We start from the raw sequence: 23,499 nt of genomic DNA, 5'->3' as shown, positions 1-23,499 counted from the left end.
TTAATTTATATGCAGAGTACATCACGGGAAATGCCAGGCTGGATGAAGCACAAGCTGAATCAAGGTTGCTAGGAGAAATATCAATAACCTCAGATGTGCAGATGACACCATCCTTATGGCAGAAAGTGAAGAGCTAAAGAGCCTGTTGATGAAAGTGAAAGAGGAGAGTGAAAAAGTTGGCTTAAAGCTCAACATTCAGAAAACTAAGCTCATGGCATCCGGTCCCATCACTTCATGGCAAACAGATGGGGAAACAACAGAAACAGTGACAGACTTTATTTTTGGGAGCTCCAAAATCACTGCAGATGGTGACTGCAGCCATGAAATTAAAAGACGCTTACTCCTTGGAAGAAAACCTATGCCCAACCTAGACAGCATATTAAACAGCAGAGATATCACTTTGCCAACAAAGGTCCGTCTAGTTAAGGCTATGGTTTTTCCAGTAATCATGTATGGATGTGAGAGTTGGACTATAAAGAAAGCTCAATGCTGAAGAACTGATGCTTTTGAACTGTGGTGTTGGAGAAGACTCTTGAGAGTTCCTTGGACTGCAAGGAGGTCCAACCAGTCCATCCTAAAGGAAATCAGTCATGAATATTCATTAGAAGGACTGATGCTGATGCTGAAACTCCAACACTTTGGCCAGCTGATGTGAAGAACTGGCTCCTTGGAAAAGACCCTGATGCTGGGAAAGATTGAAGGCAGGAGAAGGGGATGACAGAGGATGAGATGGCTGGATGGCATCACCGACTCAATTGACATGAGTTTGAGTAAACTCCGGGCGTTGGTGATGGACAGGGAAGCCTGGCCTGCTGTTGTTCATGGGGTTGCAAAGAGTTGGAGACTTACTGAGCAACTGAACTGAATGTAATAGTAAGGTCTTTGGGGTATAATATTTATAGTTTTGACAATACTAATAATTGCAATAATTGAGCAGATAAACTCCAGAAATAAAGGAGTAAGAACTCGCTGAAGTCTCCCCTTGCTCCTTTGTGCCGGGGTGGTGTGTGAGTGAATGTATGTGTTTGTGCCAGCACCTCACAGTGTCTCGGGAACACTGTTTCTGGTTGCTGAAACTAATATTTTATAAAATCTAAGAACTCACTGCTGGTTCTTGGACACAGAATGCTTACTTTTGGAAGAGTTATGACACTTAGAAAAGTCTTTCTTTCTTGTGAATGAACCAAGGTTTTCCAAGTTTTGTTTCTTTATTGGGAATTTCAATAAACATAATATTTATTTTCATGAAGAATCAGAGACATTTAAGAAAATAACAATTATAATGTTAAATGTTAAAGGATTCTTGGTAGTTTTAAATTTGGGGATGTTTATAATTTGTTTTTGAATGGAGTTTCCTTATGTAAAATATAAGGGTAAACACATAAAATTTGTAAGTAGTCAGTTCTGTGTGATAATTATAACCATAAAGACAATAGCATTCTGAGAAATTCTGCCTGAAGATACTTGAGAAACAATGAAAGTCATACTTGGTTTGGCTTAGCAATGACTTGGTAAGATAGTTTGAGAAATGTAGTTTTTAAGTGTTATTTAATACCTGTTCACTTCTGAATTTTGGAGTAAGCAAATATCATAGAACTGTATATTTTTCCTTTACTTTCAAGGTAAATTTTTTGACAGATTTGAATTCATTTGAAGTTCAGGTTTTTCTATATTCCTGTAAGTTAGTGTGCTTATTTATAGATAAGACAAATGGATGAGAAAATTTTTTCCACCAAGTCATGGTTAAACAGCATAATTGGAAGCTACTTAGAAATATATCGACAGTGGTATATAATGTATTTCATTTTATGTGTTATGTAGATGAAGATTTAGTATTTCATTTAGATTCTCAAAATATTGTATAGTGAATTTTACATTATCACACTAATATTAGCATGATCTTGATTTCTGACACTGAGTGTACAATATTTTATTTTACCTTGATTTTGTTTATAATAAAAGCAACATAATTTATCTTAGTTGACTATTGTTTTAATAATGATCAGCATCTTTATATTTATTTCTGAGCATAATTATACTTGTTAACTGATCGTACATATTTGTTTTTGTCTGATCTGCTTTACAGGTCATTGATTTTTAGTTTGTACCCTTATTATATGATAAATATTTTCTTTTTAAATATTATAGCACTTTTCTAATCTCAATGAATTAAAAGAAAAATCTGTCCTGTATCAACTACTTGGTTTTTCCCTTTTAGAAAGCGTCATACTCATTTGTAACAGTGTTGATTATACTATACCAATTTTATTTGTGAACACTTTTATTTCTGTAGTATGTCCTTTTTCTTTTTCCTTGTTTCCCATGAGGGTATAATCTTTCATTAGTCAGGAGGTGTCGAATGGTGGGAAGAGCTCTGTAGAAAGGTCACCAGGCATGAATCCTACTTTTGCATTTTCAGCTCCTTTGCCACATTTTCTTGAAAAAGTCAAAGTCACTTATCTTCTGTGAGCCTCAATTCCCTCTTCTCTCAGCTTGAGCCAATAATGCCTCCACCAGTTACTCATTCAGTAATGCGGAGCCATTGAGGAAACATAAAAATGCTGGGTAAAGTGTGAACATCATTTTGCTTTAAAAAATTTGCTCATTGTAGAAATACAAAGAGTATAAATAATCTAAAACTAAATCTCATTCAGATCGAATTTGTCTGATACTTGCTTTTCTTTGCGTATATTTGTATCTGTCTGAATACAAAAATGTACTTATATCTACATGGGTTTACATTGTGTACATACTTTTATCCCTTTTAAGTCTAACATCTTCTGAGAAATATTCTGTACTTCTTATTGATCAGAATATTTAGATCATGCTGCTACTATTGCACAATAGAGTGTTTTCACTTTTTTGTCAGAATTTTAATTTTTTGGCCTTAGTTTAAGATTCTTTCCTGAGGGTGCATCAAAAAGGTAGGAATAGCTAGTTCAGAATGAAGACTGAAGACTAATATTTATTTGCTTAAGATTTGGTGCATTATTCAATTCAGAAAGGAAGCATAAAATGTTTATGAGCTGAGCTGCAGTATGAACGTGTTTTTAGGAAGGTTGCGTGATGGTGGTATATGGGGTGAATTCTAATGGAGAACACCTTGAAGCTACAGCATGTCAGTAAAATGGTTTGGTCTAGGGTAACTCTGGTTAAGAGAGAGAAGCATAGTCTTGAGAGGGAGCAGTTGTGAAGAAGCAACTGATGACTTACACACATGAGCATGTAATTATTAAATTGGGAAGCTGGCACAGTTGTAGAATTAGGGAAGTCTGGAGCAGCCTTTTTGTGAGGGCAGATCATGACTGAGTGTTGGACATGTTTTAAAGATGTATTGGCAATTCAGACGAGAAAGAATGCCCCTGGGAAAGGTCCTGGATGGAGATACATATTTGAGAGTCATTCACTTAGAGGTTATGCACTGAAGCCCAGGAATTGATTTATACCTTTGAAATAAGATGGTGTGTGAGTAGAAGTATCACCCAAAGAGGACCAGAGGAGGAACAGCGTCGACAGCAGTGAGAAGCAGAAGTGTTTGAAAGTAGTTGAGGAGAAAGAGCTCCAGAAGTAAGTTATTAGAGTTTGAGACAGCAATAGAAAGTTTTGCTTCTATAGATAAAATGCAGTTCGTTTACAGAAATGTATTTATACACCATTTGAAAATACATTAGAAGGTATTTTAGAATAAGGAAAAGATATGACTGATTGTTACAATGAATGCTCATGTACCAAGTGTGGCCCTACGTTTGAGATCCTCGGTTTCCTTTTCAGGCAACTATCTAGTCTTCGTGCTTATTGAGAGGGCTTGGACTCAGTGATACCCAAAACCATCCTCATAGTTAGCATTTAGGTCTTGCTTTCTCAACACCACTCCTTACAGTAAGAAGCCAAGGCTGATCCAGTAGGGAAGGGACTTGGTGAGCCTGGAACATCTGCTAGAAAAAATAAGGAAGAGCCTGAATGCTAAGATGAGTGGTGTCAAAAGGACATAGAAGCCAGCTTCCATTGGCTTCCATTGACCAATTTTGGGGTAGTATGACAGCTACAGAGAATAGTAGTGATAACTGATTATAAAGCATGGCATAAAAGTGAAAATCCAACATTCCATTTAAAGTACTTCTTCAAAGAGAGCCAAAGAGAACAGGCAAGACAGAGACAAGAGCAAAATCCTGAAGTTCTTTACAGAAGAAGGCCAGCTAGTAAGTGTGAAAGGAATGGTAGAATGAGAGCACTGCTGTTCCGTGGGGCACTGAGAAGGGGGAGCCTCGGTAATGAGCGCTTTGGGAGCTGGTTGTTAGGAAGCAGGTTGTTCACAGTGTCAGCTTCTAGAGACCCCCTGCATTCCTTGGCTCTGGTCAAGTCCTTTGTCTTCCCAGGCAGCAGCTTAGCATCTCTGTGATCCTGCCCTCATGGTCGTGTCTCTTTCTTAGCTTCTTTCTTCTGTCTACTTCTTCTGTGTCTAAGGATACAGATTATGTTGAGTCCACCCAGAGAATACAGGATCATTTTCCTATTTTAAAGCCAGCTGTTTAGCAACCTTAATTCCATTTGTGTGTCATGTAACCTAAGAGGTTTCACAAGATTAGGATGTGGACATCTTTCAGAAGCCATTGCTTTGGTGCTGTGAAGTCACTGGGAGAAATGCACGCTTATTGCAGTATTAAAAATCTCTCATTCATCTGTCATTTATACCTATACCATTTAAAATGGAAATTAACATGTAAAACTATAGTATAAAAATAATTATTCATTTAAGTTCATTTTCAGAATGGTAATACCTCATTAATCATAAAAAATATATCAAGCAAAAGGGCAAAAATTTCTATACATTTTTTATTTAAATAAAAAAATTATTATTTTTTAATTGAAGGATAATTGTTTTACAGAATTTTGCTGTTTTCTGTCAAACATCAACATGAATCAGCCATAGGTGTACATATATCCCCTCCCTCTTGAACCTCCCTCCCATCTCCCTCCCCACCCCACCCTCTAGGTTGATACAGAGCCCCTGTTTGAGTTTCCTGAGCCATACAGCAAATTCCCGTTGGCTATCTGTTTTACATATGGTAATGTAAGTTTCCATGTTACTCTTTCATACATCTCACCCTCTGCTCCCCTCTCCCCATGTCCATAAGTCTGTTCTCTATGTCTGTTTCTCCACTGCTGCCCTGCAAATAAATTCTTTGGTACCATCTTTCTAGATTCTGTATATATGCATTAGTATATGATATTTATCTTTCTCTTTCCGACTTATTTCACTCTATATAATAGGTTGTAGGTTCATCCACCGCATTAGAATTGACTCAAATGTGTTCTTTTCTATGGCTGAGGAATATTCCATTGTGTATATGTTCTACAACTTCTTTATCCATTCTTCTGTCGATGGATATCTAGGTTACTTCCATGGTCTAGCTATTGTAAATAGTGCTGCAGTGAACAGTGGGATCAGTTCAGTTCAGTTGCTCAGTCATGTCCAACTCTTTGCGACCCCATGGACTGCAGCATGCCAGGCCTGCCTGTCCCTCACTAACTCCCAGAGTTTACTCAGACTCATGTCCACTGAGTCAGTGATACCATCCAACCATCTCATCCTCTCTTGTCCCCTTTTTGTCCCACCTTCAATCTTTCCCAGCATCAGGGTCTTTTCAAATGAGTAGGTTCTTCGCATCAGGCCAAAGTATTGGAGTTTCAGCTTCAACATCAGTCCTTCCAGTGAATATTCAGGACTGATTTCCTTTAGGATGGACTGGTTGGATCTCCTTGCAGTCCAAGGGGCTCTCAAGTGAGATACATGTATCTTTTACATTTTGGTTTCCTCAGGGTACATGCGTAGGAGTGGGATTGCTGGTTTTATTCCTAGATTTTAAGGAATCTCCATACTGTCTTCCATACAAGTGACATTTGCTCCAAAAGTCAGATCACACTATTGATAATATATTTTTGTGCATCTTAAACCTACATGATCATGGGGGAATGATCATGATCATTCTTCAGAGAATCATCACTTAAGGTTTTGTTTATACTTTCTTTTTCAGCCATAGGGAGTTTATTATATGAATTGGCTGCTGCTTATAAATATGTATAAAGTGATGAAAATTAAGTTGATTGGCTTGTATTGATTTTGTATTCAAAGGAAACTAGATTCCTTTGGTTGACCAGTACTGCTGATTTTAAGGCAGAGGGGAAATCTTTCAAATTCCAAGTGCGGGTGATGAGAATTCTTAGTGTACCTTTATCCTTATTTTAAAATACATGTCTTGTTTCTCCTTGCTTAATTCTGATGTTTTCTTTCTGCTGTTTCCGAGACCTGGCTCTGGGATGCTCCTGTTTGTGTGTGTGTGTGTGTGTGTCCTGTTCTCTCCAGTCATGGTTCTGTATTGTATTTGCTTTAATAGATAAGTCAGATCATCTTTCATGACTCACAAGTGAAGAGAATCTGCAAAATCTGAGCGACTGAACGAAGAGGTTTTTATTGTATCTCCATACAGTGTGAAAAAAATGATTTTAAAGTTTGAAGTTCAAATAGGAAATTTTTGTACTAAAAAGTAGAAATCTGTACCTAGTATGAGAATGCTACTATTGTACTTTTCTTTTGACACCAAAAACAATTTCAAACGATGCTATCCCAGGCCATTATAAATACCTGGAAATCAATCATACTTTAAACAACACTACTTTTTATTATTTCAAAATGTTCCTCTAGATTGTCAAGGCACTGCCCAGATGGAGAGCCACAGAGTGTATATTTCTAGCATGACTCTTGCCCTTGAACTCAAGACCGGTAGAGTCTGCTTCCTGTTGGAGATCTGTCTGGATGTCCGTGGACCTTCTCGTTGAACAAGTCCCAAACTGATATTCTCCTTCCAACCAGCTCAGCTTCCCCAGACCCAAATCTCTGATGTTGTCTTTGACTCCTTGCTTGTAGACTCCATGTGCAGTCCCCGTGGAGATTTGTTTGACTCTGGTTGTGAATGTGTGTCTGGGATTTGACCAGATCTCTTCTTTCGTGCTGGTCCTCGGTGCAGACCACCATCACCTTTGCCCAGGCTTTACTGCAGGAGCCAGTTAGTTCATCCCTCTCTTTCTCCCTGCTGCCATCCCCAGTGTGTTCAAAGCAGAACAGCTGGAGGCCTCTGTTGAAGTGTGTGTCCTGCGTGGGCCTCCGTTCAGACACTTTCCTTCTCACCTGAGTGCCAGCCCTGGCTGCGTGGCTCAGTGCCCTCACCAGTCCCCTCTGCCCTTCATCCCTCAGGCTCATGCCCCTGGTCTCTCTGGCCACCATGTCCTCTGCGGCCTCTGCCCCTGCTTGGGGGAACACCCAGCTCCCCGATGTTCACTATGCTCCCAAGTCTCCCAAAGGTAAAGTGCTGGTCCCCTGCTGAGGTTTCAGCTCTTCCTTCTCTATTTTGTTTTTTAACCCACCCCTTTTGCTCTTTAAGATGCTCTGTGTCATAGGTGGTGTTTTTGTCCTGTTTCCCTCCTTGGGTTTTACAGTTTCCAAGGTAGGGACTTGTCTTTGTTTGATCACCTACTCACCCTGGTTGCCTAGACTGTGCCTGCCTGGAGCCGATCCGGTTTAGTACACGCATGAGTGTGTGCACGTGTGATGAGCAGAATTGATGCGGGAGCCAGGCAGGCTGAGTGCTGCTTCATTCTGATGAGAAGCCACAGATTTTAGAAGGAAAGCTCTGTGAAGACACGGCTTTAACTGTCTGATTTTGCCTCCTACATGGAGAACCTGCCAATTGCTGGTACCTAGGAAGGAGAATGAGTGGAGACAGAATGAAAAGTGTAAAGTCATGTGGGTTCATTGGGAGCAAGGCGTTTCAGTCCTATGGTTTTTCTGATTCAGGATTATTTTTGTTTTATTTCTGGTGGTGGTGGTTTTGTTCAGTTGCTAAGTTGTGTTCGACTCTGCAACCCCATGGACTGCAGCACGCCAGGCCTCCCTGTCCCACACTATCTCCCGGAATTTGCCCAAGTTCATGTCCATTGAGTTGGTGATGCCATCCAACCATCTCAACCGTCTCACCCCATACCATTTCTGGTGGTATCTAGACTATAAAATTTCCAAGACAATTATTATGTTACAGTATTAATACTCTTATGGTGGCAGTGAAGTATAGGCTCCAATCAGTGCTCTCAAATTACTGGCAATATTATTATCCATGGAGGTAGGTAAGTTCAGTTGGTCCTGTTGGACTTAAACTGTTTTACTGAGGAAGACATTGAGACTTTTACACTGATAGTACTTTGGACCAAATTAAAAGGATTTGCTTAATGTCAGGTTGTGGATGAATGACTATTCTGCATTTGACTACAATTGAGCTGTGTTTTTGTATTGTAAATTCTTCCCCATAGTAATAAAATATTACTACGATATTTACTATTATAGACATTCAGCAGATAATGTCAGAATTTTATAAGAAGCTTTCGTTCTCTATGTAGTGTAGTTTATTCCCCTGTGCCGTGTAATATTTTTATTTCTTAAACCTGAAGCATTTTAATTAATAAAATTTTTTTCTGTTTAAAACTGCACTGTGGTTTCTAAGCTCAGATCTCTTAAATTATACTTGGCCATATAAATAAGCTGTGCATTGCAACTCTGGGTTCTTAACCTTTGCCCTTTGCTATTAGCTTTATGTTTTTTTAATTATAGGAAAATAGAGGACAGTAGGAAAGTCATGACTTAAATGGACTGCTGTTATTATGGTATTCTTTTTAAAGGAAATGAAAAAAATTATTTATTTTGTTCAAATCAAGTGAAACAAATATAGAATGTCTTGTTACTGTTATTTTACTAAGCATTTAATATCACCATAATTTGATTCTTTATATGTAATAACGATTTTCCTATTTATGGATTGATGATGTGATAGGTTATTTATAGTTGTAAAGCATGTGTTCTTCATAGTTATTAATGTATATAAAAGAATGAATATTATTTTCAGTGTATACAAATGTGTTACTTGAATAATAAACTCACAGTCATTAAAAAAATACAAATATTACTTTAGCCTCAAAACTGAGGTTCCCTATATTTTATGAAAATAACCAGAAGAGACCAGACATGAAAAGGAACATTTACATTTTTAAAAACTGTTTCAGTCTTGGCTTTTGACACCCATCTCTTCCATAAGGCCGTAATACTTTATTTGGTCTTGTGTTGCCCGTCTGTGCAAACATGTCCAGATGAATTCAGTGTTTAATGTTAAGAATCTTATAACATGCCAATTTGATTTGTAGCCCTTCATATCATAGAATGCTAATTAAAATCATATTTTTGCATATGTCATGCCTTTCATGTACATATGCAAATAGATTCTGTTGCCTTTCAGCTATTAGTAATTAACTTTATGAAGGACAGCTGTAATACATAATTAACAAAAATGTTTGCAAGCCCTTTTACATTGAAAGTTACAACGGTAAATTTTTATTTTTTCGCTTATCAAGAGAGCTCTTTTAGTCTGGTGCTTTGGAATGAGATCTAAGTTGTTTTAAACAATCACACGACATAATTAGATTGTGTTGTACTATATTCAGTAGAAGAATGGTGCTGTATTCAGTGGCTGCTGATTCCTGTCCATTTCATATTTATGTCAACAAAATTGAATTAAGTGATCTGATTTGTGTGTAAAATAAGATAGCATGTCGGGTAATACTTTTTGTTTGTTTTAGTTATTGATATCTTCTGGGCACTTAAGTACATTTTTTTTGCATGTGTTGCAGACATGGTAAACATCTATATCATTTTAAAGAACCTCTCTTCAAATCATTACCATCTTCTTAAGGAAGCTTCTTGAAGGCTATTCATTTTCTCTTTTATAGTCCCTTAAATATTTAATAAAGTGACATTTTCTCAAACTCATTTCATGATTGAAGTGTGGGATCGACTCGGGGGCAGGGCGTGTGATACTGAGGTTGTTGGTTTATCTTTCTTACTAACTGACAAGTGAAGACAGTGACTGAAGAGCTCAAATCGTTGGTTTGGTCCTTGTTCATATACACAAGTGAGAAAATGACCCAGTGAATTGCAATGCAGTTATTTCTTTTGGTTTTCTGGTATTGCAGTATATCCATCTGTATGCAACTTTCTGCTTAGAATGCAGTGACATTGTAACGTGCATTTTTGTGTTACAACTATATATATTTATAAATATATATATCCATGTCAATTTTTTTTTAATTTTGCATATATTTCTCGTTGAGACTTATGTTTTAGTTCTATAATAACTTTTTGTCTTTTTTTTTTTTTTTAGGGTTGCATTTGTTATGAAGAAACACTTAAATACACATCTATTAGGCAAACATGGAGTTGGCACACCAAAAGAAAGGTAATTTTCATCCATTTAAAATACTTTGATTATGATAAGTATATTTTCATTTTAGATTTTTGTTTACTGAGGTGACTCCTACAGTTTTACCCAGTCAGTTCGTCATGTTTTATACGAGTGGTACTGTCATGTTGAATATCGTGTATTATGCCATTCTCCCATAAAAACTTCATGCAGCATTTTAATTTTAGAAAATTTGATCTAAACATATTGGAAAAGATTTGAAGGATTTGATTTTTTTTATCAATTTGTGGAATGACCTTGAAACAGAAGAGCTAAATTAAAGGGAGTTAACCTCTGCGAAGGCATTAGAATGAACTAAAATAAATATGTAAAACCAAACTATTTTCCTTTGAACTTTGTGTATTTTTGTTTTGAGATTTTAAAATGACATTTTTGAATTCACACTGTAGAATTAAACATTGCTGATTTGAAAGAGAAATACATCTTGTGTCATCCCCCAAATAATACTACGGTTGCCATGTCATGAAAAATAACACTACAATTACGATGTCATCAACTGCCAGGTTTCCTTTCTTCTTTCTGCTGTATCATAATTAGCTGCGTCACACAGACTTAATTATATTAGGTGAGCTGAGATATAGCAGTGTCAGCTCCCAGGTGAGCCTGGCTACTTCTGAAACTTGAAATCTAAAAGGTGCAGCTCCTTCAACACTAGTGTGAGCGCCCTCGCCTGTAAAGACCTGGTAGGTTTCCGACTTGCCCCAGATGCTCAAAGACAGCATGTGAAATTCTGCAGACACTCCTTTAAACTTTTGTTTTCAATACGGTTGTAAAATGCCAGTCATGATGCAGTTTGTTCTGTCACACTGTAGCCTATGGCTTCTTCTGCCATATTTGTAAATATTTAATAAATTAAGAAAAATTGAAATACTCATCAGTATTTTCTATATTCACAAGAAATTTAACTGGACTTTTCTATTGGTGGCATATTATTTTCTTAAGCATTTTTGTTTGGACATGTCTATTATCTCAGAATATTGGAATGTTATGTATGCCTGCTTTCTGCCTTTAGGTTTCTCATACTTTTCTTTGTCACATTATATTTAATTTGAGACAATATTTATGTGTTAGGGAGATCCTGGATGCATTATTCTTGAAATTTGAAAGTTTTTTTATTATTTAAATTGTAATTTTGGACTTGTCAAAGTTATGTTTTATAAGCACTTAAGAAACAAAACATCTGTAGTTATTGTGCTCTTGTTGCTTTTACTTGCATTATCTCGTTAATCATATTACCATATTGTGGTGGTTTAGTTGCTCAGGCATGTCCAGCTCTTTGTGACCCCATGGACTGTATCCTGCCAGGCTCCTCTGTCCGTGGGATTTTCCAGGCAAGAATACTGGAGTGGGTTGCCATTTCGTTCTCCAGGGGAACTTCCTGACCCAGGGCTCGAACTGGGGTCCCCTGAATTGCAGGCAGATTCTTTACTGACTGAGCCACTTCAGAAGCCTGTATTACTATATTAGTGGTGCATTATTTTTCTAATATTACAGAATTAAAGACAGATTGAGAAATATACAATATCTTATAAATAGTTAAGTGTGAGAGTTGTTATTTTTCTGATTCCAATTCTAGTGCTCTTCCTCATGGTGATTATTATATTTCACATTGAAAATCTTTGCAGACAGGTACTTAGGGTGTTTTATTTACAAAACAAATTTGAATGAAAACATTCAATCTAGATTGCATGATAAAAATAAAATATTTCCCTGTTGTATAACTAGTATATATTTTGAACTCAAGGGTATCATTTTGGTTTTTATTTAGGAATTTAAAAAATTTGAATATATTTGTTCATATTGTTTCATATTAATGAAGGATCCATCACCTTGTACATATATTCATCCTGCAGGCACCTTAAGGATAGTAGATGTCTTCTGAATGTGATCCTAGGTGTTTGAAAATTCCAGCTGTGTTCTTTGGTTTTTCCATTCGCCTTTTCCTCTGCATTCCAGGATAGCTCTCTGTTACTTCCCTTCATTTCAGTCCCTGATACAAAAAGAAAGGCTAAATAGAGGCAAGAGAAGGATTGTATGTCTTTCTTCCCTTTGAGGTATGATTAGCTTTTTCTCTAACATTTACATGATTTTTTGTCCTAAAATCAGGAGATGAATCTCAAATGGGAAGGCATTCCTCATCTTCTATATCATTCCCTCCTAAGTAGTGTGACTGCAGAGTTCCTCTGAGCTCAACATTAGATTGAATTGTTTTTACTGCTAAAATTCCTGTGTTTGAGCAGGCCTCTTATTTATAGTATCTGCTTATCGATAGGGCAGTCTCTCTTCTTGCATAGAGAGGCTGAGTTGGAATGCCAGGGCCTCAGCCACAGCATTGGAGAAGGCAATGGCCACCCACTCCCGTACTCTTGCCTGGAAAATCCCATGGACAGGGGAGCCTGGTAGGCTGCAGCCCACGGGGTCACAAAGAGTCGGACAGGACTGAGCGACTTCACTTTCACTTTTCCCTTTCATGCATTGGAGAAGGAAATGGCAACCCACTCCAGTGTTCTTGCCTGGAGAATCCCAGGGATGGCAGAACCTGGTGGGCTGCTGTCTATGGGGTTGCACAGAGTCGGACACGACTGAAGCGACTTAGCAGCAGTAGCAGCAGCCACAGCATAATTTACCAATATTCGTCCATAGCTGGAGAAGAGTAAGATGTAAGGAGCAGAATCTAGCCTGATGAATACCAAATGCTCCTTCCTTCCAGTGCACCTTCCTCACCTCCTTGGAGAGGGAATTGATGCCTTTTAATAGTCTTAGGAAACAAAGAAACTCTTTATCAGCATGTTCAACCGTCTCTTTGGGCAGAACTGTTCTCTCAATTAAGTTAAACATTTTTCTTACCTATTTAAAACATTAATGCCTTGCTATAGTTTTGCAAGCTTGCTATATTTTAATCTCTAGGACAATGTAATCAGTTTATTCTTTTTATGTTTTGAATTTGATTCTCCCCTCTTATGTGTTGCATATTATGGCAAATAGTAATAGAAATTAGCTAAATAGGCTGTGACAATTAAATTAATAATGCATTTTGTTTGCAAGTATTTAGGCCTTGTGCTTTGACTGATATATGCAAAAATGATAATTTATTACAAATAAATTCATATTCTTGCACTATAGTTTGATGAACTAATAAATTTTGTCAGCGTGACTGTCATTAGCCACAGAAAAATAAATAATTTCAAGTACATATTTTTTTACTCCAGGAAGCACCTGAGGTGATTGCTTGTATAAGAGCAACTTTTGTATTCCTAAATTTGCATGAACTTATTTTAAGGTAGTATATTACTGTATTTTAGAAGTCTTGTACACTTAAATATAAACAGCTAAATACAGCCACATTCAGTTCACATTCCAAAATAATAAGCTGATTAATTTGTGAGTTCATTCTAAAGTATTCCCTATTTTAAATAAATACTTCTCTTTATAATATAGTAAGCCAGAGTAGCTTTATGACTCTTTGAATTCGCTAATAGTAATCTAGAAAACGAGCTTATCCACAATTATCACAATTGAAACAGCCATAATAAGTATGTCTTATGTGAAAGCCAGGTGCATATTACAATAGAAAGAGATAGCATTTGTAGTTCAGCACTTGGAAATCAGCTGGGCTTTGAATGACTGTGGAGATAGGAGGAGAGGAAACAATTCACTCAGAATTTCTGAGCTGTTAAGTGGCTTTTGTGGTGTCTGGGACAATGTCAGAAAACGTCTGCACTGGCAGTGTCTCAGGAAGGCTCATGTGCTCCCGAAACCAGCTTTTCCAGTAAAGGATTTTAAACTGGACAGGGACATCAGAGGCTCTAGGAGCTATATAATGTTCTTGTTTTTTCAAGTTACTAATGAATATCTAGATTGAAACCTTAATATTTTTTCAATGAAGCAATTTTTGGAGGAGTCTATGCATATTCTAAGTCCCAGATTGTGCCTAATTTTCAGCCCAGCTGTGGGGTATGTTGAGGCCCCCAGAGCGGGCCCAGGGCTCACCAGTGTTTTTGTTCAGGTGAATGGGTTTCCTTCCTTTAGATGGCTGAGCCATAAAATTTTTCCAGACTTCTCTCCATCAGACGTTTGGAACTTGTGGTTAGGCATCTTTCTTTTAACAGTATCTTTGAGTTTATTGATAAAATCTTTTCCCCGCACTTTTAAATGGACCAGATATTATCTAGTCTGAGTGTGGGATAGGCATACGGCAGCCCTGATATTGGCTCTAATTTGCTATGAGCCATTGATTGCTACAGGGTCCTTTGGAGTCTGTCTTGTCTCCTTTATGGAGAACTTTTGTATTTATATGTTAAAATTGTATGGAAGCATCATCATTGTTTTGTGTCTTTCAGTTTAGAGGGGCTCACCCTTTTTCTTGAAGCATGAAAATATCATCCAAAACGCAGACATTCCTGGAAAAAGTGTATGTACGTGTACATGCACAGTTTTTATTGAAACTTTGCCAGTGATAGATACTGTGGGTTGACTAGGTTACTTTTAAATGAGAGAACACCACCTTTTCTAAAAACTCTGAATTGGACGTATTTAGGTAGACTCAAATTTTTCCTGTTAGAAAAGATTCTGTTCATAAGGTGAGATGAATTCCTGTTGTTGTCCCGTTATTATCCATTTTAAATAAATAACTTGCCTTTTGGTGAAACTGGTATTGCTTGTGTTTTCTTTTCTTAAAGGATCAGCTGTTTTCCTTGCTGTTTATTCCATGTGAATTTCTGTACGGTACCTTCTGTTTCTATCTTACCACTGAAACAGGCAGTTGGTTCTCAGGGAAGCGCGCTGAGATGTTCCGTCTCGTGTTGAGCGTGCGTCTTCTCGTCTCTGAGCCGTGTTCTTTGTAGCGTGTGTCGGTCACGTGTCTGTCGCGCAGGCCTGCTCTCCAGTCACTGTTGTTGATTGGTCTCCCCTCTCAGTTCTCTTTTAATCAGTGGTTAGTGATTTTTTTTTTTTTTTTTAATGAAGCCCAATTTTGGAAAAATTAAGTGTCTATGGGCTCCTCTCTGCTTTAAAAAATATTTATACAAGAAATAATTCTGTTGAGCCAAAATGGAGGAAAAACATTTCAGTTCATTCTATCTTGGATTGCTTGTTTTAACGAGTGGGAGGTTGTTCTATTTGAGTGACTTACTATTGCTTCTGCTTGAGCCGAGGACACGCTTTCTTCTGCCTTCTCCCATTTCTCCTCCTTGTCATCTGTAGACGGCGTCTAGTGTATAAATAATATCCTGTGATCATTTAATACCATTTTATTTAAGGAAGTTGGATGGAATAGACAGATAACCCTGCTAAATAATTACGCCCATGTGGGAAGATAGATAGAAGTCACATCATTTACTCAGGGTTGTTATTTTTAGAAAACTTTCTTCTGTGTTTTACTGACTTAATCTGACCATTTATAAAGGTTCATAAGGAGGTGAGTATATATTTTCCACCAAAGTTATCTTGTTAGTACTTGGGTAGTATTTCTAAATTAAATGGGCAATTTAGATATTCTGTGGTTGCCTTATGACAAATATTTTCTTACTGAAATGGGTATATTCTAGTTCCTACTTCATAAATTTTCGAGGTGAACATTAGCAAAAATAAGGTGAGAATATTGGGGTTTCAGCTTGTCATCTGTGTGTGGAAGTTTCCAGCTTACTTTCTAGGGAGGGGTGTTTGGACCAAGTCGCAGATGGTTCTCCTGACTCACCTGTGAGGGGACAGAAAATCCTCTTCCTAGCTTGTAACTCCCTTGGGCCCCTCAGTTTCCATGAAGCAGTGTGAGCCCTACTCCTGCTTCAGCTGCTCAACCCAAGGCTGTGTGGAGTATCTCGATACTGTGTGTTTGTCTGATAGATTAGTTTGCTGTTCTGAGTAAATGTTCCTTCCACTCATTTCTCGTGGCTGGACTGTGAATGGTGTCCTTCCATCTGGACAGCTGCTCACCTTCCTCCCCCTGTGTCTGCTTTCCGCCTCCAGTAACATTTTGACTGATCTTGTAGTTAGTTTTTACGATAAGGACAAATCTCAGAATGCTTTGAGAAGTCATGTCTTTTTTGTAAAGATCTTGCTCAACGTGCTGTTCCTGGACATAGATCGTATCTTCCTAGTGAGATGGTTGGGGGCAGTTTCCAGTCTGTCTTTCAGGAAAAGGTGTGCCTTTCTGAAACAACTTGTCATTTTGGCCTTAAGTACTAGCAAATCATGTGTATAATTGAGTTTTCCTCCTTATGTTTACTTCTGGAAAGCTCAGTGCCAAAATTGTAACTCATCTCCAGAAAGTAGGGTGGACTTCATGGAATGCATTTTATTTACTACTGTTATTTCTAGTTTCATCTTTTTTTCCCTTATGGGAAATTCCCATTTTATGTGAGTGGTATATTTTAACAACTTCATATAAATCAAAGCTCACATAATTCAAGGGAAGTTTTGCAACAGGGATATTTGTGAGGTAGGGTCAGTATTTGTCTGGGAGGACGCAGTCTCCATCCCTGTGCTCTGGGGGCATTGTGTCCAGCGGGGCATAGCCCTGTGATGAGACTTTTTAAAAACTATCCTTGCGAATATAGTGCACTTTAAATGGTGCTTTTTACTCTTCAAGATTGTCTTTTATTGTGAAGAATGCTTGCTCCTAGAGTGTGCTGAGCAGACATGGCATGTCCTCCCCCGCCAGAGAAGGGAGTGTTGCTTCACTTTTATACCAGGGTCCTTGCTCTCTACTCTGTCAGAAGTAACTGCTGCTCATAGCGTGTCACAGCTGTGCTGATGAAATACCGTGTCTGCTACTCCAGGGGAAACTCTGCTGTTAGTAGGGGAGAAGGCCGAGGTGTTAGAGCATATGTGTGCTGCAGAGATAGAGGACTGTTTTCTACTCGTTCTAAGATTCATTCTTTAATTTTAAGCTAACATTTGATTTCTCTCTGTGTTTTTTATTCTTGAGCATTGAAATAGACACAAGTATTATATGAGTCTTGTTCTTCAGAAGATATTGTAGGTTATGCAGTTATCCATAGTATGTAGAAAGAAAGGCTACACAATGATACAAAAGAAAGGTTTAGAAGAGGGAACAATTAACCCTGTCGCAGAGGTGTTCTGGGGGATGCTCATGAAGACATCTAGTTTACTTATTAATTGATTCTCCCAGTCAACACTGACTACATCTGCTGCTGTTGTGTTCCAAAGTTGAGCTGGCTTGTCGTGTTTGCAGATCATGCACCCTCTGGTCTCATGCCCCTCCGATTTGGGGTTGACGGACGGAGGCGAAGGATGCAGGGACGACACACCTGTAAAGGGAAGGCGGAGTTTATCAGGTTGGAGGCGCTGGTGAAAACACAGCAGAAGTGCTGTTCCTGAGGGTGTCTGGGCTGGCTGTTGCTTTCAGACAGGCCTTTCTGAAGGGGCGCCTTTTAAGGGAGGCCCCTAGTGAGGTGTGTGAGAGCTTGGCTGCTCCTGTTCTAGTGAGTCCCGGGGCTGGGGGAAGGGAGTGGGCAGAAAATGAGCAGGTAAGATGCCCGTTTAGCGCTGTTTAGGAGGGAAGCACAGGTGGGAGTATTCCTTCAGGGTGGCGATGGAAGGGGCAGTGAGAGATGGAAGGGCCAGTGGGAGAGAACCAGGAATGCCGCACCGGCGTCGCATCTCACTCCACACAAGGGAAGACAGCAAGCCTTTGGCGTGAGTTCAGACCACAGGGAGGATTCTCGGGTCACGTCGCAGAGATGCTTCCTGGACCCTTGCCCGCTTCTCCTGCTCCAGCCACTCCCCTCAGTGCCAGGCGCCTCTCCCCATTCGTACTTCGGAGCTTGCCTACAAATAAGCCCTGTGGTCACTGGTTTTACAGGCAGACCTTGTTTCCCAGTGCTTCGCAAATATTACATTTCTTATAAAGTAAAGGACTGTGGCAACCCTGTGACAAGCAAGTCTGTCAGCTCCATTTTTTCCAGTAACATTTGCTCACTTCTGGTTTCTTTGTCAACATCTGGTAATTCTCACAAGATTTTAAACTTTTATTATTACTTTATTTTATGTTGACCTTGGATTAGTGATCTTTGATGCTGTTACTATGACCTGAAGGCTTAGACTGATGGTTAGTTTTTAGCAATCAGTTTTTAGCAGTCAGATATTTTCTAGACATAATGATATTACATACTTAACACAGTATAATGTAGTGTAAGCATAACTCTTATATGCACTGGGAAACTGAAAAATTCCTGTGACTCCCTTTCTTGCTTTATCGTGGTGGTCAAGAACGAAACCTGTGGTATTTCCGAGGCGGCCTGCATTTTGTTAGACATGGTCTGTTCCCAACTCTGCAACCTACGTCCCCTTCCTCCTGTGCTTTTGTTCTTCCTGCCCTCATCACACTGCTGCCATGTTTCTTTTATCCTGATTGTCAATCTAAGTCACTATTTTATTTCAAGCTTCAGTATGAGGCGCCTGCCTTCTGTGAGTTTCTTCCTTGTTTATTCCATCTCTAAATTGTCTGTAGTTTTTCATCATATTCCTATGGAACTCTGCTGAATAAAGAATATATACATACACAGTGACTCAGTGGTAAAGAGCCACCTTTGTATGTGTGTGGGTTCAATCCCGGAATCAGGAAGGATCCCCTGGAGAGGAAATGACAACCCACTCCACTATTCTTGCCTGGGAAATCTCATGGACAGAGGAGTCTGGTGGGCTACAGTCCATGGGGTAACAGAAGATTTGGACAAGACTTAGTGATTAAACAACAGCATATATATATATATATATATAATCATATATATATATATATATATATATATAATCATATATATATATATATATATATATAAGAATATATATATAAACTCCATCTCCCAAAGCAGAAACCCAAAAGACTATAATGATACTGTGTAATTATGTAATCTAGTACTAGTTCATTGAGTTACTACACCAGAAATGTATGATTTAGTAATGATAATCTTTATTAAATGAGGAATGCCTCCTTTTTCATTCCTATATACAAATAAGATCAAATTGAATTCTGTGGAGAAGGTGAACTATACCTTTTCTAGTATGAATGTTCTAATTGTTTTTTCGTGTGTTAGTACATTGTTGTTTAATATGACAAGTTAATTTTTAAGGATTTTTGTGGGGCTACCATTTAGTTCAGTAGTTCAGTCAGATCTTGGGTATAAGAATACCTGCTCTCTTAACTCTCCTTGAAGTCAGTGAGTAAGTGATCCCCACTATGATCAATCAAATATGCTAAATGTTCAGAAGGTAGGTGTTTTCCCTTGGCAGGCATCTAGAATATTTTTGGCCATTCTCTTCTTTTATTTCACTTAAATTGCTTGTAGAACACTGGAGCTTATACATCTGGACTCTGACTAAAATATGCCCTAAGCTCTTATCTTTAATTCCCAGTCAGCACCAGAATTAAAGAGAACAAAGGCCTATATGTTCACTGCAGCCTTCAATTATGCTTAATTACCAACTTTCATACAGTTTCATTATACAGTACTGACTTCTTGTGAGACTTTCTTTATATTCATGATGTCTTGGTAGTTGCTTATAAAAGTCCAGGTTTAAAATTTTTCTGAGGAATTTTCAGGAAACTTACAAGTTTTCTGAAGTAATTTTGGTAAAGTTGGATCAAAGCAATTTGGTGATCCATTTTAACAGATGAAAAACAAGAAGTTTACATTTCATTATGCCACAGAGCGCTGATGGGAGAAATAGAGGGTTTACCCGGTATTCTCCAAGATATCTCCCCTCAGCCCTGGGCTGCTCGAGGATCCCACTGTGAGCTTCAGACCAAGGGGTGCCCCACCAGCCCTGTGCTGCCCTCTCCCTCGTGCTTGGAGGAAACAGGCGGGCAGCCACGCTCCTCATGAGGCAGGTCAGCCTCCTGGTGATGCCAGCGGTCTGCAGAACGACTGCCTTCTCTTTCAGCAGGCCCTTCATTCCCTTCAGAACCATCATGATGCCCACTGATACGTTCTAAGATACAAGGCTGAAGCCTGTGAAATCAACACGTAGGTTAAAAACCATCAAATACTGGCAGTTTCCTATGAGGCAAACCTAATTCTATTTAGAACTGTTTCTGAAATGTGATGTTAATGTCAAAATCTGCTTTTCAGGGAAGTAATAATTTCCATTGAGTTTTAATGTAATCCTGTTCTTGCTTTTTTTAGGGACAGTGAGTGATTCCCTTATGTAGTGTATGGGTATAGAAATTGGGTCAGGATACTAGGAAACCTATCTGATCATACTTTGTTCACTGTTTCCACTCTGTGTCCACTGAAAGCCATGTTGGCATGCCTTCTAGGCCTGGGCCAGCTGTATTTTCAAAGCCCAGGTTTTGTCCCATTGTGAAATTCCTGCCCTGGATCTGCATTCTATGTAATCTCTTCTTACTCCTAAGAAGACTGATGTACAATTTAGCACATTCTGCTTTGTTTCTCTTTATTCTTTTAAAAACACCGGGTTTGTACCCTGGGTCCACACAGATGATTTCTTGAGGGTTATGGTTTCCAACTGTCCTCCTTGTCTCAGGCTGTCAGAAGGTGATTGATCTTCAGTGAATATTGATAGATTTAAGATATTAAAATTCTCATTGAAATTTTCCTTTTTTAAGTTGGACTTTTTCCTAACTGGTGTAACATACGATTTATAGTCACATTTTAATAAAAGTATTGCAAAATAGTGTATGTAACTGTCTGTGGTCCTGCCTGTTAATTGCGTCAACCTCAAATGCATTCTTCCTGAGTCACTGTGGATTTATTGTCTTCTCATTTGGGAGGCCCAGGACACATGTTCTCATTCCTCAGGGTTATGGTGACACGGACATGGATTTATACTTATACGAGTACCAAAAAAAATCATACTATATATAAACACAGCATTTTTTAAACATAATAAGTACTTATTGTTAGATAAAAACATATTAAATAAATTTTTAGTTGCTGAGGTTTAAACCATATCTCTGTCTCTTTTTTCATGCTAATCTGGTACAGAAAGGGACTATGGGAAATAGTAGATTCAGTGGAATATATATGAAGTTTTTTTTTAAATTATACACAAATTTTCTTTGAAGCTAATTAAAACAATAATTTCCCCTTTCATTCTCATAGTGCACTATAATACTGAGAATGTTTTTTTTCCCATTTCACATTTGTAATTAAATAATAATGGATATGCCATATGTTTTTGGCAACTAGGAAGTGGCAGTCTTACAGCTGGATATCTGGTCTTTAAAATTTTATGCTTTCCTTTTTCTAAAAAAATATTGTTGATATGGTAATCAGATTTTGAAGATTAGGAAAATTTCTAACAAAAGAATTAACCCAGTGCTTATTATTTATTAGTACTCATAGTAGTAGCAATATATGAACATATTCAAAGTTTCAGGGAATTTTTGGTTTCTCTCTTTCTGTTAAACAGAAACCAAAAACTTTACATGGAACACTACTGTGTAAAACCAGTAAAAACGAGATGCTCTGTCTGAAGCTGCCAAGGGATCCAAAGACTCCATCAGTGGTGGGGCACCTTCTCTGTGTCTCAAAGAAGCCTTAGGCTCCTCATCAAACTAAAGAGAGCCTCTACACACAGTGCTCCTTTACTTGTACACTAAGCCATTGACGTTTGCAGCTTTCACGTTTACCGTATCGTTGATCCCTAAGTGACGAGATGCTGGTGTGCTCGGGCGCTCCGAGTCCGAACCCTTAATTTAGCTGGAAGTCGGGCCCACCTTCAGGCTGCAGTGCGCTCGGCTCGTCATGGTTGTCTCGCGCCTCTGGAGAAGTCATAAAGACCTAACCAGGTTAATCAAACAGATCAACGTCTGGATCTGATGGAAATAAAAGAAAGAATGATAAAAATGTCAAGAGCGTAGTCACTCTGAGCTAGAGATACACGGTAGGACTGAATTAAAATCTGGAATGTAATGTTCTAGTTCTGATGTTCAGTGGAAAATTCACAGATGTTCATTCTCTTATTGAGTGAGTAAATTTTAAAAATGGGGCCACAAATGGACCAATGATGAGCAGAATTTATTTGGCCCAGTTTTGTGCCCTGAGGTTTGTGTAGTGAGACCCTGGTCTGCCACATTCAAACGACCCACATCATGCTTGATGGTCAACAGAGAGAGCTGGCTTTAGAACCCTCTCTTTGGTTCTCTAGCCACTACCTGAAGCATCCATTCAGTGAAGGAGGAAAACTTGATAAGAGTCTTGAAGAGATGGCTCTCTTATTGGTAATGTTATGAATGGAAAACATCAACAAAATTGTCAATTCTTAGAAAATCACTAGTCTTTAAAAATTCATCTGAAATTACAGTGGGGAACTATTAATTCATGTGGCTATCAACTCACTTTTTATTATGAGAAAAGTTTGACTTGGAGATTTTAGTGGTACTTTTCCTTGTGTAAGTGCAGGCTGGCAGTGGAGGGGCGCTCTGCTGACCGCTGCCTGGGAGCAGTGCTTGCTTCCGAGTGAAGCCGTTCTTAGAGAAGATTGGGAACCAACAGCTGTTCCTCTGATGGAGCCGCCATCACAAGAGGCACGTCTCTGGAAGGACCACTCCTACATGCTAGGAGTCGTGGTCAGCCCCCGGCAGTGTCTGAGAAAAAAGTTGGGCTGAGCTCTGTCCTAGGAAATGGAGGCCTTTCATCCCAAGATGAAACCTGCTGCTTTCAGTCAGAAATAGCTGCTGCTTAGATGCCCCTTTGCTTAAATGGCTGTGCTCTGCTTTTCCGCTCTTTCTCAGCGTCCGCCACTGGTTTCGCCTGGATTTCAGCTCCGTTATCCGGTGACTGAGGTCCTAGCAGAACATGCTGGGACCTTGCGAGTGTGCCTTCTGTCCCTATCTGCAGAGGCCTTCACGCTGTCCCACCTCATCTTGTCCTGCCCGTGGATACAGGGCGCGTGACACCGGAGTGATGCTCTGAAATAGAGCCTAGTGTTTGTTGGAAGAGCTCATAGCTTTGTTCATGATTTTAAGCTATATTTATAGAATCACTGAGATTCTAAAGGGGTTACTTAATTTTTTTGAATATGTTACCACCTTTTATGAAGGAAGGCATATTCTACGAGGCTTTCTAAAGGTCTCAGTTCATATGCCTTACAAATGTCAGTGGCTTACTATATTTAATTGGCCCTAACATCAGATAGCTTATTGTAGAGTAATGCAGAA

The 23,499-nt window shown here is 38.7% G+C and overlaps 1 protein-coding gene across 5 annotated transcripts in view; it reads left to right on the top strand.

Moving 5' to 3' along the window:
- ZNF407 (zinc finger protein 407) overlaps positions 1-23,499 on the top strand; it is a 384,300-nt gene that overhangs the window by 134,546 nt on the left and 226,255 nt on the right. For all 5 annotated transcript variants that reach the window (XM_055558909.1, XM_055558911.1, XM_055558910.1 and 2 more), the window contains exon 4: positions 10,260-10,334. In XM_055558909.1, coding sequence (XP_055414884.1) covers positions 10,260-10,334 — 75 coding nt within the window. The remainder of the gene's footprint in view (positions 1-10,259; positions 10,335-23,499) is intronic.

This window comes from Bubalus kerabau, chromosome 21 (genome assembly GCF_029407905.1).
Source record: "Bubalus kerabau isolate K-KA32 ecotype Philippines breed swamp buffalo chromosome 21, PCC_UOA_SB_1v2, whole genome shotgun sequence".
NCBI classification, from domain to species: domain Eukaryota; kingdom Metazoa; phylum Chordata; class Mammalia; order Artiodactyla; family Bovidae; genus Bubalus; species Bubalus kerabau.
Note: the sequence above shows the minus strand (reverse complement) of the source record. Positions and strands in the feature narration are given on the sequence as shown.